Source organism: Sus scrofa, chromosome 13, assembly GCF_054392235.1.
Source record: "Sus scrofa isolate SSC_HxYL_T2T_F1_AM1 chromosome 13, Sscrofa_HxYL_maternal_Yorkshire_Landrace_v2.0, whole genome shotgun sequence".
NCBI lineage: Eukaryota > Metazoa > Chordata > Mammalia > Artiodactyla > Suidae > Sus > Sus scrofa.
Genome location: NC_139395.1, coordinates 138250847 through 138268330, shown reverse-complemented (window position 1 = coordinate 138268330; position 17484 = coordinate 138250847). Strand labels below are relative to the sequence as shown.

General features: G+C 39.2%; 1 protein-coding gene across 21 annotated transcripts in view; it reads left to right on the top strand.

Moving 5' to 3' along the window:
* IGF2BP2 (insulin like growth factor 2 mRNA binding protein 2) overlaps positions 1 to 17484 on the top strand; it is a 164050-nt gene that overhangs the window by 132558 nt on the left and 14008 nt on the right. For 13 of the 21 annotated variants that reach the window (XR_014824488.1, XR_014824489.1, XR_014824490.1 and 10 more), the window contains 3 exons: positions 7050 to 7172; positions 7531 to 7666; positions 10548 to 10676. Coding sequence is in view for 16 of the 21 variants with exons in the window: in XM_084990623.1 (XP_084846749.1) it covers positions 7050 to 7172; positions 7531 to 7666; positions 10548 to 10676 (388 nt within the window). In the remaining 5 variants the exon portion in view is untranslated. The remainder of the gene's footprint in view (positions 1 to 7049; positions 7173 to 7530; positions 7667 to 10547; positions 10677 to 17484) is intronic. The other 8 variants (XR_014824494.1, XR_014824491.1, XM_084990626.1 and 5 more) reach the window with 1 other exon arrangement.

Here is a 17484-nt window from a genome sequence, read left to right as displayed (position 1 = left end):
ACAGCAACGCAGGTTCCAAGCTGTGTCTTTGATCTTCGCCACAGCTCAGGGCTACACCAGATACCCGACCCACTGAGTGAGGCCAGGGATTGAACCCGCATCCTCATGGATGCTAGTTGGATTCATTTCCTCTGTGCCACAACGGGAATTCCAACCCAGGAAAGTTTTAAAAAGCTATAAGTCTGTTTCTCAGGACTTTTCTTCAAAAATTTGTTCCCAAAGAGAACACAGTAGGAAATAGATCTTTTTTGTTGATAATATGGCTGTTTCCCTACTTGTCTGTTTCTTTTGGTGATCCTAATGCTTCCATGACTCACTGGTAATAATTATTGGTAGGAACACAGGCCCATGATGTGCAAGTGCTGCGCAAGGATGGAAATATTCCCTCTCTGCACTGTTCAATACCATAGACACCAGCCATGTGTAGCAGTTGAGTGCTTGGCATGTGACTAGTGCAATGGAGGAACTGAATATTTTATTTTAATCCATTCAGATTTAAATAATCACATGTATGGCTAATGGCTATAATTGGACAGAGCAGGTAAAGCATGTACATTGTCAGAGTTCATTACCACTCAGCAGTAATGAATCCAACCAGTATCTGTGAGGACGTGGGTTCAATCCTTGGTCTCACTCGGTGGATTAAGGATCTGGTGTTGCCTTGAGCTATGGTGTAGGTCACAGATGTAGCTCCGATCCTGCGTTGCTGTGGATGTGGCATAGGCCCACAGTTGTAGCTCTGATTCCACCCTGGGAACTTCCATATGCCACAGGTCCGGCCCTGAAAAGAAAAAGAAAAGAATGTACATTGTCCTTAAAACCACTGTTTACTGTGCTGGAAAAGGGTTTTGCCACCTTGTTTCTAAGCCACTTGAACTCTTTTAAAATTAGATTCCATTCCCTTAAATAGTAGAAACTGGTATTTGAGTGTCTGCTTATGTTTTCTTCTCCCTCCTCCCCACTGGTCCACTTCTTTTACAAAATATTTCTTAGGATTCCTGAGGGTTGTACCAATTTGAATGACAAATAGTATTTACTAGCTTGTATAATTTAGCAATTCAAAGTTATTAATTTCTATTATAAACAAAATAATGGTAATGGAATAAACAATATAATAAAAAAGCTCTATGTCAGTTTTGGTAAAATCTACTTATAAGCATGTGTGGCAGTTTTATAAAGAAGCGGTGAGGGATAAATTGAACATAAAAACTAAAAACAAATTTAGCAAATAATGTCAAATAATAGTGTTCTAAAACCAAGAGGATGAAAATTTAAATAAATAAATAAATAAAACCAAGAAGATGAAAGCAGTTCTTAAAACATTGCAAAATAGATTATTTATTATTTGAGGCTTCTGAAGCGCCCTAAATGCTGTGGCTTAATTTGAAGAAGCCCCTGCCACTTCTACGTTGTTGAGAACCTTATAAGCAATACCCTCCTTGGACCCTCAACCTAGGTATAAGAGTCTTATAATATTAAGGAATCAAAAAGACTGATGTATAAATTGGATTTTTAAAGTATTCATGTAGTGCCAAGAGTTTGAGTATCTTTGAAGTAAGTTTTTTTTGAGTGCTGAGTACTGTGTTGGGTCCGAGGCTATAATAACCCTGAACAAGATCCAGTTCCTCCTTTATCCAGTGGGAGAGACATCTAAACAAATGACACCGTTAAGTAATTAAGAACCTATGAGAATGCCACAGTGGAAAATGACTGCAGCAGAAGTTCCTGTTGTGGCTCAGTGGAAATGAATCTGACTAGCATCCATGAGGACACAGGTTCCATCCATGGCCTCACTCACTGGGTTAAGGATCTGGTGTTGCAGTGAACTGTGGTGTAGGTCTGAGATGCGGCTTGGATCTGGTGTTTCTGTGGCTGTGGTGTAGGCCAGGGGCTACAGCTCCAATTCCAACCCCTAGCCTGGGAACTTGCATATGCCTCGGGTACAGCCCTAAAAAGACCAAAAAAAAAAAAAAAAAAAAAAAATTACTGCAGGGGGAGGGGACAGGAAGAGCTTTGGAGTTTCAGAAAAGGCTTCCCCATGTAAGTAACATTTATACTCAGCCCTGACATAAAAAAGCATAGACCTGGAGAACAGACTTGTCGTTGCCGATGGGGAGGGAATGGGATGGATTGGGAATTTGGGGTTACTAGATGTAAACTATTGCCTTTGTAATGAATAAGCAATGAGATCCTGCTGTATAGCACTGGGAACTATATCTAGTCATTTATGATGGAGCATGATAATGTGAGAAAAAAGAATGTATATACATGTGTGTGTAGCTGGGTCACCTTGCTGTACAGTAGAAAATTGACAGGACACTGTAAACCAGCTATAATGGAAAAAAATTAAAATCATTATAAAATAAACTCAGTCCTGAGAGTATGTAGGAGAAGAGGAATCTCAAACTTTCTTTTTAATAATTTACCAAGTATTTATTATGTGCCAGTGAACAAAGCTGACAAAAAAAAAAACCTTGCCCTCTGAAAGTTACATTCTAATGGATCTTCTTCAAGCATCCATTTATTTTGAGGCAGAATTAATGCATCTGTTAGATGCTTTTGATCTCAACAGAAAACCTAACAAGTGGCTTAAGCAGTAAGAAACAGTTATGATGTCACACAAGTTCTAAGGTAGAGTGACTGCAAGGTCAGTTCAGTCACCAACTCAAAGGCGCATGACTTTTCTTTCCGCTTTACCTTCTTCAGATATCTGATACTCCCCTGCTGATGACTGTAGTGATTCCAGACCTGGGGACCCCACAGAAGAATATTCAAAATTTAAAAGAGAAGACGTCCTTTCCTTGTTCCTTGTGGTTTTTTTTTTTTTTTTAAGCTTTTTTTTTTATTGTAAAAAGCACATAACATCAATTTACCATCCTAGCCATTATTAAGTGTACACAGTTTAATAGTGTTAAATATATTCACATTATTGTGAAAGAGATCTCCAGAACTTTTTCATCTTGCAAAACTGAAACTCTGTGCTCATTAAGCAACTCCCTGTCTGTTTCCTTCTCCCTCTAATCTCTGATAACTGCCATTCTACTTTCTGTTTCTATGAATGTGACTGCTTTAGCGATCTCAGATAAGCGGTGTCATACAGTATTTGTCTTTTGTGACTGGCTTATTTCACACAACATAATGTCCTCAAAATTTATCCATGTTGTAGGATTTCCTTCCTTGTTAAGGTTGAATAATATTCCATTTATTGTATGTGTGTATTCCATATTTCATCTATTCATTTATCCATTGGTGGAGATTGGATTGCTTTCAGCTCTTGGCTATTGTGAATAGTGCTGTTAATGACTATAGGTGTGCAAATATCTCTTTGAGACCCTACTTTTAATTCTTTTGGATATATACCCAGAAGTGAGATTGCTAGATCATATAGTAGTTCTATTTTCAATTTTTTAGGAAACTCCATAGTATTTTCCATAGGAGTTGCACCGTTTTATAACCCCATGAAAATTCTACAAGGGTTCCAATTTCTCCACATCCTTACCAACACTCGTTCTTTTCTGTTATTTTTATAGTAGCAAAACTAATGAGTTTGAGGTATTTGTATTCACAGTATCTCATTGTGTTTCTTATTTGAGCTTTTTGGATGATTAGATATTTGAGCATCTTTTCACAAGCTGGATGGTATTTGTTTATCATCTTTGGAGAAATGTCTATTCAGGTCCTTTGTACATTTTTTAAATGGGTTATTTGATTTCTTTATTGTTGAGTTGTAGGAGTTCTTTATGTGTTTTGAACATTAATCCCTTATCAGATATATGATTTGCAGTTATTTACTTCCATTCCATAGGTTTTCTGTTCAATCTGTTAAGTGTGTCCTTTGACGCACAATAGTTTTTAAATTTGATGTAGTCCCATTTGTTAATTTTGTTTTTGTTGACTATGCTTTGATGTCATATCCAGGAAACCACTGCCCAGTTCAATACAATGAAGCTTTTCCCCTGTATTTTCTTCTAGGAAAATTGTACTTTTAGGTTTTACATTTTGGTCTTTAATTTGTTTTTGAGTTAACGAAATAAGGATCTAGCTGCATTCTTTTGCAAGTGTATACACCATTTTTTAAGACACTGTCCTTTCCCCATGGTGTAGCCTTGACACTTTTGTCAAAGATCATTTGACCATATGTATTTCTGGGATCTCTATTCTTTCCTGTTGTTTATTTGTCTCTCTTGACACCAATACCACACTGTTTTGATTGCTGTAGCTTCATAGTATGTTTTGAAATCGGGAAATTCTAATTCTTTTTTCAAAGTTGTTGTGACTGTTCAGGGTCCCTTGAGATTCCATACAGAATCATATGGAATTTTAGAATGAATTTTTCTATTTCTGCAAAAATTGCCATTGGGATTTTGATAGGAATTGCATTAAATCTGTAGATTGCTTTGGGTAATATGGACATCTAAACAATATTAAGTGTATAAGACCATGTCATCTTCAACAGAGATCATTCTACTTCTTCCTTTCCAATTTAGATGCCTTTCATTTCTTTTCCTTAGCTTATTTCTCTGGTTAGGACTTTGAATAGTATGTTAAGTAGAAGTGGTAAGGGCATCTTTGTCTTGTTCCTGATCTTAGAGGAAAAGCTTTCAATCTTTCACCATTAGATTATGTTCACTGTAGACTTTTCACAAATGACCTCTATTTGTTGATGTATTTTCCTTCTTTTCCTAAATTGTTGGGTGTTTTTATCATGAAAAGTTGTAAAATTTTGTCAGATGTTTTCTTGTATCAGTTGAAATGATCATGTGGGTTTTATCCTTCATTCTGTTAATGTGATGTATTACATTGATTGATTTTCATATGTTGAATGAACTTTTCATTTCAACTTAAAGGACTCCCTTTAGCATGACTTGTAAAGCAGGTCTGATATTAGTGAACTTCCTCAGCATTTGTTTATCTGGAAAAGTCCTAATTTCCTTATCATTTTTAAAAGCAATTTAATTTAATTTACTTATTTTTGGCTGCATCCATGGCATGTGGAAGTTCCTGGGCCAGGGATTAAACCCTTGCCATAACAGCAATTTAAGTCACGAAGTGACCACTCTATATTCTTAAACCGCTGAGCCACCAGGGAATTCCTCTCCATCATTTTTGAAGACAGTTCTGCAAGATACAGTATTTTTGTTTTGTTTTTTTGTCTTTTGTCTTTTTTAGGGCCACATCCGAGGCATGTGGAGGTTCCCAGGCTAGGGGTCCAATCAGAGCTGTAGCTGCCGGCCTACACCACAGCCACAGCAACACAGGATCTGAGCCATGTCTGTGACCCACACCACAGCTCATGGCAACACCAGATCATTAACCCACTGAGCAAGGCCAGGGATCAAACCCACAACCTCATGGTTCCTAGTCAGATTCGTTTCTTCTGCACCACAATGGGAACATTTTTGGTTAATAGTTTTTTCTTTCAGCACTTCAATTATGTCATCCCATTCCCTCTGACCTGCAAAATTTCTGCTGCGAAATCCATCTATAATCTCTTAGAAACTTCCTTGTATGTTATGAATCACTTTTCTCTTGCTGTTTTCAAGATTCCTTTTTGACTTTAGACACTGGGGTAATAATGTGTTTCAGTGGGATTCTCTTTGGATTCATCCCACTTGGATGTTCTTAGATTTTCTTGAATCCTTATGTCCATTTCTTTGCTCAGGTTTAGAAAGTTTTCTGCCTGTTTTCTTCAAATAAGCTCTCTGCCCATCTCTCTTTCCTCTTGATGTGTATGTTGATCCACTTGATACAGTGTTCCATAAGTATCTTAGCCTCTCTCCACTTTTTTCTTTTGCCCTCATTTGATGATTTCAAATGACTAATGTTCAAGTTTGCTAATTTTATCGTCTGCCTGATCATGTCTGCTGTTGAACCCTACTTTAATGAATTTTTCAGTTCAATTATTATATTTTTCAGCTCTGTTATTTCTATTAGGTTGGTTTTTTTTTTAATAGTTTCTATTTCTTTGTTGATATTCTCACTTTGTTCAAAATCTTCTGTGTTTTCTTTTAGGTCTCAAGTATCTTTTTGACAGTTATTTTAAAGTCTTTGTCAGGTAGCTCATTTCTTGAGGGTCAGTCTCTAAAGTTTTATTTTGATCCTTTGATTAGGCCATGTTTCTGTTTTATTGTATGCCTTGTAAATTTTTTTTTTGGCTAGGATTTTTGGGCATTAAAACAACCAACACCACCTCTCACAGTCTTTTGTTTGAGGAAAAACCTTCACTAATCAGCCTACCTGAAGGATCTGATCTCTCAAACCATTTCTAATCTCTTTTTCCACTTGATTTCTGACTATAGAAGCACAGCTCTACCATACTGTTCACCTGATTTCAGCAGCTTCCAGACTCTGGCATTAGTCTCATTAGCTCGCCAAGTCAGGTGAGACAGAAGCCAATCCTTCAGAAAGCCCACAGACAAGCCAGAATGTGAACTCTTGGTCCATTCTTTTGTTTCTGTCCCAAAGCAGGAGACCTGGTATGGAGGATTTCCTCCCAATTGCCCCTTACTGGGCTGTGTATGGGAAGGAACATGAAAGGCATGCCAAATGCCATAAAATTTCATACCTCTTTTGGTTTTCTAAAAAAGCCTGGATGCTGTAGTTTCTCACCTGATCTCTAGAGTTCATGAAGAGATATTCTAGCCTATCTAGTATTGTTAGCTTGGTGTCACTGTGGGGATATGTAGGCCTCTAGCTTCCTAGTGTGCCATCTGACCGATGTCATTATCCCTTGCGCCTTTTTTAAGTGCAAGGAAAACCTTCCTAAAGTCACCCAACAGACTTCTTCTCATACCTCATTGGCCAGATATCTCCATGGACCCCTTTCCAATCAGTCAAAACAAGGGAGTATAATTACCATGATTTGGCCTGTGTTAATCAGAATTCACGCACTGGGGTTAGTGAAGGACCCGCCTTTCCTAAAGCCCATGGCCACCTGGTACCTGAACAAAAATGGCTTTTGTTTATAAGAAAAAAGCAGAGTAAAAACTCTTAAGAGGCATGATCATTGTGTTCCCCTTAAATGTTAAATTGTTGCTTGTCTCTTTTAGAGCTGAAGAGATTCCTCTGAAGATCTTGGCCCACAATGGCTTGGTTGGAAGACTGATTGGAAAAGAAGGCAGAAATTTGAAGAAAATTGAACATGAGACAGGGACCAAGATAACAATCTCATCGTAAGCCACTTGTTCAGATTAATTGTGCCCAATAATGGAGAATTTGAGCATTTTGATATGTCCAACTCATTCATCATGCTTTTCCTTAAAATGGGAATGTAATCATGAGGTATAATTATCTTCAGCACCATCAAAACAAATACATAAGTAGTTACCAGTCAAACATTTTCTACTATGGATATGATCTAAGTCACTGCAAAGATTTGAGATAAGATGGTAGATATTCCAATGCCACAGTGTGTGGTGAGGGAATCCAGTCTTCTCCCCACCTCCTCCACCAAGACTTGTTTATGATCCTTCTGGGATTTTATTTTTCCTTTTGAAAAAAGGAAATTTCTCTCTTTTTCCTGGTGGCCAGCTTGCAGGATTTGAGCATATACAACCCTGAAAGAACCATCACTGTGAAGGGCACAGTTGAGGCCTGTGCCAATGCTGAAATAGAGATTATGAAGAAGCTGCGTGAGGCCTTTGAAAATGATATGCTGGCTGTTAATGTAAGTGCCTACTGCTTTCTTCTGCACTGGTTTTTACGTGTGTTTTCAGGCAGGACCCAAGCCTCTCAAGAGTAACTGTCATTCAGATAGTGAAGAAGCACCTTAGAAAAGGTATGCAGAGTCATCCCTGTCTTCTTGGGGCAAGAGCATTAAAACAGTCAGGAAACCAACTAGTAAATTATGCTAAGTGCACTGGACAAAATAGTATGAAGCCATTAAAATCACAACTTTGAAGATGTAAAAATGAGGAATTGTTTATGATATATTTTAATTAAGAAAAGAGTATATAAAAGTATATATATCTAGGGTTATAATTATGTAAAATAATGTGGATCAAAATGACTGGAAGGCTACACCATGTAGCTAGTATGTTAGAAAGAAGGGATTTATTTTTTTTTTCCTACTTTACAATTTAAAAAATGTATACTTAAAATCAGCTTCTGATTTTCATCTCTTGCTTACTCGTCTGTTCTTTTAGATTGCCCAATAAATGATGTCATCCACTTTAGCCCTAATACTTCTAGCAGACTGATTTGGCTTTGTCCTTACTGTTATTACTACCTAGTTCCAACTTTATAATGAGGAGACACCATTCTGGCATTCAGAAATCTTAAAAATATTTGTCCATCAATCAAAGCCCAAACTCAGCTCAGAGGAGTAAATTGCTCATTTTTTATGACGGTGATTTTCTAACATATACAAAAGGAAAGGATACTGTGATAAGCTCTCCCATGCTCATAATCCAGCTTCAGCAGTTATCAATTCATGGCCTGTTTTGTTTCTTCTGAACCTTCATCCATATCCCCACTCCCCTTGGATGACTCTGAAGCAGATTCTAGGTTTTGTAACATTTCACAGAAGAATAAATGTTGACAAAGGATTAGGTAGATGAAACAGCCCCATTCCCTCACAGCAGTGCTTTCCGCAGGAGCTTCTTACTCAGGGCAGTACTTCATCTCCTACCTCACCCCAAACCCCACCTTGGCAGCCCTTGTCTCATGATAATTATAGGACACAGTGAGGAGAAGACCACAGTGTGACCTTCTCCCCTGTGTGTATTTGTCTCTGAAAGTATCATCCACTGATCTCATTTTCTTGTTTTGGGCTCTTGGTATCTCATGACAAATAGCTTTTAACATGAACACTTGGAGGAGTTCGCATTGTGGCTCAGTGGGTTAAGAATCTGACATAGTGTCTGTGAGGCTTCGAGTTCAATCCCTGGCCCCACTCAGTGGGTTAAGGATCTGGTGTTGCTGCAATATGCGGCATAGGTTGCAGATGCAACTTGGATCCACTGTTGCTATGGCTGTGGCATAGGCTGGCAGCTGCAGCTCTGATTCTTCCCCTAGACTGGGAGCTTCCATATGCCACAGGTGTGGCCCTAAGAAAAACAAACAAACAAAAAACATGAACCCAGGAAATGGTACAAAGGGTCTAGGTACTCCAAACATCTTCACTGGAGCATATATTCACTTCGATTCATCCATTTCTGTACTAAAGTCATGCATTGATCAATGAATAACAAAACTACTAGATCCTATACATCAATGGGATAAAGGTTAAGGATACTAGCTCTCCTATTCCAGACATTCTAAAGGAAGGCAAATTATTGGGTAATCCTAGAGCCACAAATAAGTGAAAATCTTAGAGAACTACTTAGGGTTCAGGCAGGCAGTGGTGGGACAGGTTGGCTACAGGCCAGGGTAGGGGCTACATTCTTCTGCCTCTGAAGGACTGTGTAGTTAAAACTTACCCCAGGGAGTTCCTGTTGTGACTCAGTGGAAATGAATCCAACTAGTATCCATGAGGGTGTGAGTTCTATCCCCGGCCTTGCTTGGTGGGTTGGAGTTCCAGTATTGCCATAAGCTGTGGTGTAGGCCAGCAACTGTAGCTCTGATTCAACCCCTAGCCTGGGAACTTCCATATGCCATGGATGCAGCCCCAAAAAAAGGAAAAAAAAAAAAAAAAAAACACAACACAACAAATAAACAAAAAACCTTACCCCCAGCCTGCGTGAGCATCCCCATGTTTACATGTGAAACAAGCAAGGTGATCATGAAGCTGGCAACTGAATGGGTAAAAGCTAAAGTTATGAACCATTCTGAATCTGGATAATGGAACTTACATACATGGTATCCTAGTGAAGGGTCTGATCTTCCCCTGGATAGAGTTAGAAAAAACTGTTAATCCAATATGTTTTAAACGTATTCATTCAGCAAATATTTATTGAGTACTTACTATGTACCAGGCACTGAGCTCACAACACTAAGCAAGACAGTCTCTGTCCATAAGGAAATTATGGTCTAAAAGGGGGAACGGCAACGACACAAGTGATTCGTATGTTGTGTGATGAGAGCTGTTCTAAGGAAATATAGGCCTGTTAGGAGCACAGAAAGGGCACTTGAGCTGAGGCCTTTGGGGTGAGAGAAGGATTCCTGGATGAGACGACACCTAAGCTCAGGTGAAACCCACATGATGAGTAGGATGTAGCCAGCTGAGGGAGAGAAGCACATTTCTTGCAAGGCAGACAGCGGGTACAGGTGTCTGGAGGAGCAAGAAGGGCAGGACTGGGCAGGATAGGGAGGAGGCGCTAGCAGGACAGAGGCTGGTAAGGTGACCTGGGTCCCCAGGAAGAGCCTCATTTGCTGTATTAAGATGTACAGGCACTCTCAAGGTGGCAGAGAAGTTTCGAAGAAACCCCACGGTCAGGTTGAGGTTGGGAAAGCCCACCCTAGCGGCAGGTGAGGAAGGGGTCCACAGGTCCTGGGCAGAGCTGATTCGGAGACTCTGGTGCCACCCAGACAAGAGATGGAGGTTGACCTGGGCAAGCTGGGCCTCTCTGGTCTCCTCCCCTCAACCTTTTCTCCATTTTTATTCCCAGCAACAAGCCAATCTGATCCCGGGGTTGAACCTCAGCGCGCTTGGCATCTTTTCAACAGGACTGTCCGTGCTGCCTCCACCAGCAGGGCCCCGAGGAGCTCCCCCCGCTCCCCCCTACCACCCTTTCGCTGTAAGTAGCTCAGCTTTCAGGGGTTTGCTTATGCTCCTCCAGGCAGCAGCATCTCTCTGCTATGCTGAATCAGAGCTAAAGCTTTCATTCCCAGCAGTGCTCATAAGTGATTGTAGGATGAATCCAGCAGGTCCTAGGACCTCTTCCTAATGGGCAGATTAAATATTTCTAAACCATCCTCTAAATATGTGCTCTTAACCATAGTGTATTTTATATCTGTGAGAGAAAAGAAAACTAGCAAATTCATTAACTAGAAGCCTTTTCATTATAAAAAGATTTGTTAGCTCAAATAAGAACCTCCATAAGTGTCTTTCATTTACTAAAATATTAGGATATCTAGATGACTCCTATATATGTATAAAATTCCCACCTATGTCTACAACTCAAATGCATTATATTAATAGGCAGTTTTTAAAAGAAAGTAACAAACTATGTTTGTTTCTAAACATTTAGCACAATGCCTGGCATTTAGTAGAATCTCATTAAGTATTTATTGTTTGAATCATAATGAATAGTAGAAGAAAAAATGTGGACTTCACGGGTTTCCTACTTCTTGTTCCCATTCACAAGCATCATTCAGAATCGACACATTACAGATGGGGTTCAAAATACCTGACAGCTTTTTTTTTCACTCCTAATTCTTCTCCACACACGCTACTTATTTTTTAAGCCACTAACTTTCTCTCAAGGTTTATGCTGTTTAATTGGAGAGAATCAGGTTAGAGAACATTACCTTAACCACTTCTTTCTTTTGAGACCGAGCATTGCAGTGTCAGAATTCCTAGTAGCTCTTTGGGTTATCTGTAGAGAGAAAGGATGAACTCACTGTGTGATTTTGCCAACAAAATACAGACATGAGGAGTTTCTGTCGTGGCTCAGTGGTTAACGAATCCAACTGAGCACCACGAGGTTGCAGGTTCGATCCCTGACCTAGCTCAGTGGGTTAAGGATCCAGCGTTGCCATGAGCTATAGTGTAGGTCGCAGACGCAGCTCGGATCCCATGTTGCTGTGGCTGTTGCGTAGGCCGGTGGCTACAGCTCTGATTGGACCCCTAGCCTGGGAACTTCCATATGCTGCAGGTGCGGCCCTAGAAAAGACACAAAAAAGACAAAAAAAAAAAAAAAAAAAAATACAGACATGAACTGGCACCCACGTCATTAGACACAGAAACATACTATTCTGTCAACTCATTTATATATGGCTCTTCTGAGTCACTTTTAAATTTGTCCATACTACTTCTTTAGAATTATATCTATTTTCCCTTAAGCTGGAGGATAGGGTCCAATATTGAACTGTGCATATGTGTGTGCATGCGTGTGCACACGCATGTTAGAGGGAGCTGGAAATAGGCAGGAAGGAGGATAGAGAACATCTATGAGTGGGGCTTGTCCCTGAAATCTTTGCTGTGAGATATGAGAAAGACCAAGCCCGGTACAATGAACTGACATTGAGACACACTTCATTTCTAGGGAAAAAGATAGTACGTACTACTCCACAAAAGATAACTTCAAAAGCCCGGCCACCCTCTCAACCTAAGTAAGGAAAAAGGTGGGAGGAAAAAGGTATAATACAATGGGTCACTTCTAAAATTGACTATGTAAAATAGAGGTCAGCAAACTACAGCCCAAGGACCAGATCCAGTGCACCACTTATTTTTGCAAATAAACACATCTGTGAACATTTAATTACATACTCTCTATTTGCTTTTCTGCTATGATGGCAGAGTTGAGTAGATGCAATAGAGCCCCTAAGATGTGCAAAGCCTAAAATAGGTATTTGGCTCTTTTCAGGAAAAATTGCAGACCCCTGAACTAAAGAATAGAACTCTTCATTAGATAGCAGAATGTTTTCTAAACTGGAAAACAGGTTTTGCCTGTTGGAAGTTTCCTTTATATCTAAGATTTCTTACCAAAACAGTAGAATAATGATTTTACTAAAATACATGGTTTCTGTTTTTAATAAGATAGATTTTAAGTAAAATTTCATCTTTAAGCTGAAAGCCATATAGTTCTGATCTTGAGCCCAGAGATCAAGATTAAATTCTAATCCAGACCATGTAGTTGCCCAGTTTTGCAGCAGCACAGCTCCTGCAGACCTTTCTCTGCTGGCTACAGCAGCTCAGGTCTGGGCCTGGAGGCAGCCATCGCTACCCACCTGTGCAGAGTCCAGAGACTGCACTGCAGGCGTGTGGGCTTCGCTGGGGGGCCCACGCCTCCTGAGAAGGACAGGATAGGGTGGAGTGGTGGGGATATTTTAAATATTAGAAAATACTGTTGCTTTCCTGTCACAACAGTTTCAAGGAATTAGGGTATCTCTTGATTACTTTATACATCACAAAAGTCTAGCAGTTCTTGCTCGTAGCATCCAAAGGTCAGGAAATCTGTGCACCTTCTGGCTGACTCACACATGCATGAGTTAGTCTCTAAACTCTGGAAGCTTTTAATGCATTATGTGTATATATGAAAATGATCATTTTTATCCTTTTCTGGTCATAAAAGTAAGATGGGCATAGTATTTAAGAAGCAAATAATATAAGTTTTTCCTTAATCTAGAAATAACCAATGTTTCTATGTATATGTGTGTGAGTATATATTCAATTTATATATACGTATATTAAGTGATATATATATATATATATTCCAAATTTTCACCATGCAATAGAAATCCCTGTATAGTTTGGCTCTTTTATCCAATTATTTCCTCAGAATAAATTCCTGGAAATAAAATTGCTGAGCCAAAGAATGTATGAATTTTATGTATAATGTATTAGTATAAAAATATCAATGATACATATTAAAGAATGTACTAGAGTTCCCATTGTGGCTCAGTGGCAATGAATCTGACTAGCATCCATGAGGACGCTGGTTCTATCCCTGGCCTCGCTCAGTGGGTTAAGGATCCGGCATTGCCATGAGCTGTGGTGTAGGTTGCAGATGTGGCTCGGATCTGGCATTGCTGTGGCTGTGGTGTAGGCCGGCAGCTGCAGCTCTGATTTGACCTCTAGCCTGGGACCGTAAAAAAAGAATGTACTACTTTTCTTTCCCATCAAGTGTATGACAGAGAGGTATTGTTTTTCTCCTATACTCTCACTACCAATGTATTTGCAACCTGATACTTTCAAAGATGCTATTATGAGATTTAACACTTTAGGGATTATTGGCCATTTTCCCCCCCTCTCTAATGAATTATCATTCTGTGTCCTTTGCCTGTCCATCTCTTGAGAGGTAATATGGATTTTGGAGTCAAGCTGTCCACATTTGAATCTCTGCACCGTATCACTTACAAACTTGGGCTAATGACTTAACTTCCTTGCATCTCCACGTCTCTCTTTAAGACAGGACTAGTAATAGTACACATACCATGGGGTTGTTGGGAGGGTTATTAAATAAGTTAAAATCTGCATATAGTAATTGCTGTATAAATCTTAGCTGCTGTTGTCACTTCCTTCATCTTTTTCTTAATGATTTATAACAGCTAACTACAAATTGTAAATATTTTGTAACAGCTTGTCATTTCTCTTTGCTTTATTTGTAGTGTCTTGTGCCATAGTAATTTAAAATAGATATGAACAAATGAACATGAATAGAATAAACAAAGGAACTGTTTTTTCTTTGTTCGTTTGGGGCTTTTTGGGCCACACCCATGGCATGTAGATATTCCCAGGCCAGGGATCCAAACCACACCACAGCAGCCACCCCAGCCACTAGCAGTGACAACACCAGATCCTTAACCCACTGGGCCACATGAGAACTCCCAAACAAAGTAGCGTATGAAGTAAATAGTACACGTTTCCCTTCAGTCTTCCTTCTCTTACCCAAATTTCACCAACCAACCACTCCCCAGAAGGATAGCACTATTATGTTTACACATTAAAAATTATGTTTTCTAAGCATGTATAAAATCGTATAAGCATATTATTCAAAAACATAAATTGAATCATGCCATACACAGTGAATTACCATGTTTCTTACTTAGTATGGGCATCTTTCCATACCTAGACCTAAATCTCTTTAATGGATACATAGTATTCCATTGTATCAACTTACTATAATCTTTCTATTGAGCATACTATTTTTAGACATTTGAGTTATTTTTAGGCTTTCTCTGTGCAGAGAAGTGTCAAAATGAGTGTCAGTATACATAAGTGTGTGAGCATATCTGGAAATAAATTCTAACGCTGCAATTATTGCATCAAATGGTAATGCATTTTAAATTTTTACAGATTTCCCTTCAGTAGAATTTATGCAGAGATGTTAAGAATTAAGATAGTTATACATCAGAAATTGACAGAACAATGTAAATCAACTATAATAATTTTTTTTAAATGATTGAGATGGTTAAATTAGCGATGTTCTCTTTATGGACTTCTGGAATTTGGTATCATACTAAGAAAAAGCCTCTCCCATCTAAGACTGTAAAATATTCTCCCAAATTTTCTTATAGTAATTTTTAGATGTTGGTCTTGGGGGAGCATTATTTATATTTATGTCTATAATTCATAGGGAATTTATCTTGACTTAATACTTTGAGAGAGGGATCTCACTTTTTTTTTTTTACCAAATAGCCAGTTTTCCTCAAGTCATTTATTGAGTAATGCACCATTTTATCACTCAATTTGAAATGCCAGCTTTGTCATACGCTAAATTCCCACTGAGTCATATTCCTGGGCTCTATTCCATTCTATTCATCTCTTTGTCTACACTGCAATTACTGTAGTTTTACACTGTCTTTAACAGTTTTAACAGCAGGGTTATTTTTTTCTCAGAGACTGAATTGGAAAGATGGTCAGCTTTTACTATACTTGGGAAAATTAAGACTATATAGGAGTTCCCGTTGCGGCTCACAGGTTAAGAACCTGACTAGTATCCATGTTGATACAAGTTCAGTCCCTGCCCTCACTCACTGGGTTAGGATTCCGGCGTTGCTGAAAGCTGCAGTGTAGGTCGCAGATGCAGCTTGGATCTGGTGGTGTTGCAGTTGTGGCTGGCAGCTGCAGCTCTAATTCAACCCCTAGCCTGGGAACTTCCATGTGCCACAGGTGTGGCCCTAAAAAGAAAGAAAAAAAAAGACCATAGGAATTTTCTGTTCCTTGAAGATTTGATAAAACTTCTGGGCCTAGCACCTTTCGTTCGGAGAAAGATCATTTATAACCTTTTCAATTTCTTATAAGTTTTTGACTTGGTTTTGTTCATTTATATTTTCCTATGAAAGTGTTCATTTCATCTCTCTTTTCATACTTACTGACACAAAGTTGTACAAAGCAAGTTGTTGCCTTTTAAATCTGCAAACTTGTGATTCTCTCTTTTTCTTCCGAGCATCATATATTTGTGTTTTATTTTTTTTTCTTAGTCAAATTTGATAGGGATTTTTCTTTTAATTTTTAAGTAGTTAAGGATTTCTTTTCTGTTACCTTAAAATTGTTTCCTGCATTTTGTTCTCAAGGAATGATATTGGAACATTTTTTTGGTCTTGCTCATACATGATCAAATTTTAGAAATCAAAAGTAATAGCTTCTCCCTGATAAAACAGCGGAGACCCTCAAACTGAGACAGTAAGCCCAAGTGCCATACTGGGCATGCTTACTGCAAGACAGGCTTACTGTCCACAATGCCCCCCCGCAACCTGCTTTCTCATTAGAGAGAAGACATTTATTCAAATCATCAGCAGGTGTTTTTTGATCATTATGACTAAGCACCTCTTCCATTTGAGGTTGTGGACTTCATGTAAGCAGATGGGGGCGGGATAGGAAATGGAAAGGATGCTTTGATTAGATGATAAGTCAGTACTCACTTAACACTTCACTAGTCCAGCCCAAATGGTGCCCGCTGATGGATTCTCCTTTCTTGTGACCTCACTGAACACCATGTAACATCCTTCAGGGGCATCCACTGTACTTGAGAGTCAAGTCCACATGATCTCACATTGCCTGCCTCCTCATCATTTCCTGCTGATCTCTCTTAGTTGCTTTCACCACACTGGCCTCTTTTCTGTCTTCTAAAAGGCCAACCCCTTTCCTACCTTCTTACCTCTAAGAACTCTACTTAGAATGTTACTTCCCCAGTGCTGTGTATGGGGCTCCATCTCCATGGGTCCCAACTCCGAGGTCACCTCCCCCAAAAGTCTTCCCAAACCCTCCAGCTGAAGTCACGATGCCTGTCTCCACAGCTACTCTTCCTCGTGTCCTCCATTTCTTTCACATACTTGTCTGCCTCCCCAGTAGAACCTAAGTTCTGTGGTGGCAGTGACTTTTTCTGTCCTAATAGCTGTGTCCTCAGCACCTGGAACATTGCTTTGCTCGGATGTCTTTTGCATGAACGAATAAACAATTAAATGAACCCTCACAACAGTGTTGTTAGCTCTAGATATTATTTTAATCCGTTTATGGATGAGGTTCAGAAAAGTTAAATAAATTATTTCATGTTTTATAGAGCCAGCGGTTCAGATTCCAGTCTTCGGGGTCTTCTGACTCCAAAAAACAGCTTGTATACACAGAAGCTAGTAACAGAGCCTCAGCTAGAAACAGGCTCCTGATGGCTGAGTTCAGAATTCTTTCTCCACAAGTTTTCCACCTGTAACTCATGAATAAAAAGGGGTGGTGGCGGTGGTAGAGAACTAGTTCTTTTTATCCTTTTATAGTTAATCCCCCCCCCAAACCCAAGAGGTAGATCTAAATTTGATAGTTATGTTGAGAGTCTTTAAATCCAACAATGGAGGCATACTGTGGCCTATTTTGAGGGCAAATCACAGCTCAAAAGGATTATTTCTGCTGAGGGCTGAAGGAAAGGCTCTCCAGGTGAGAAGAGGGCA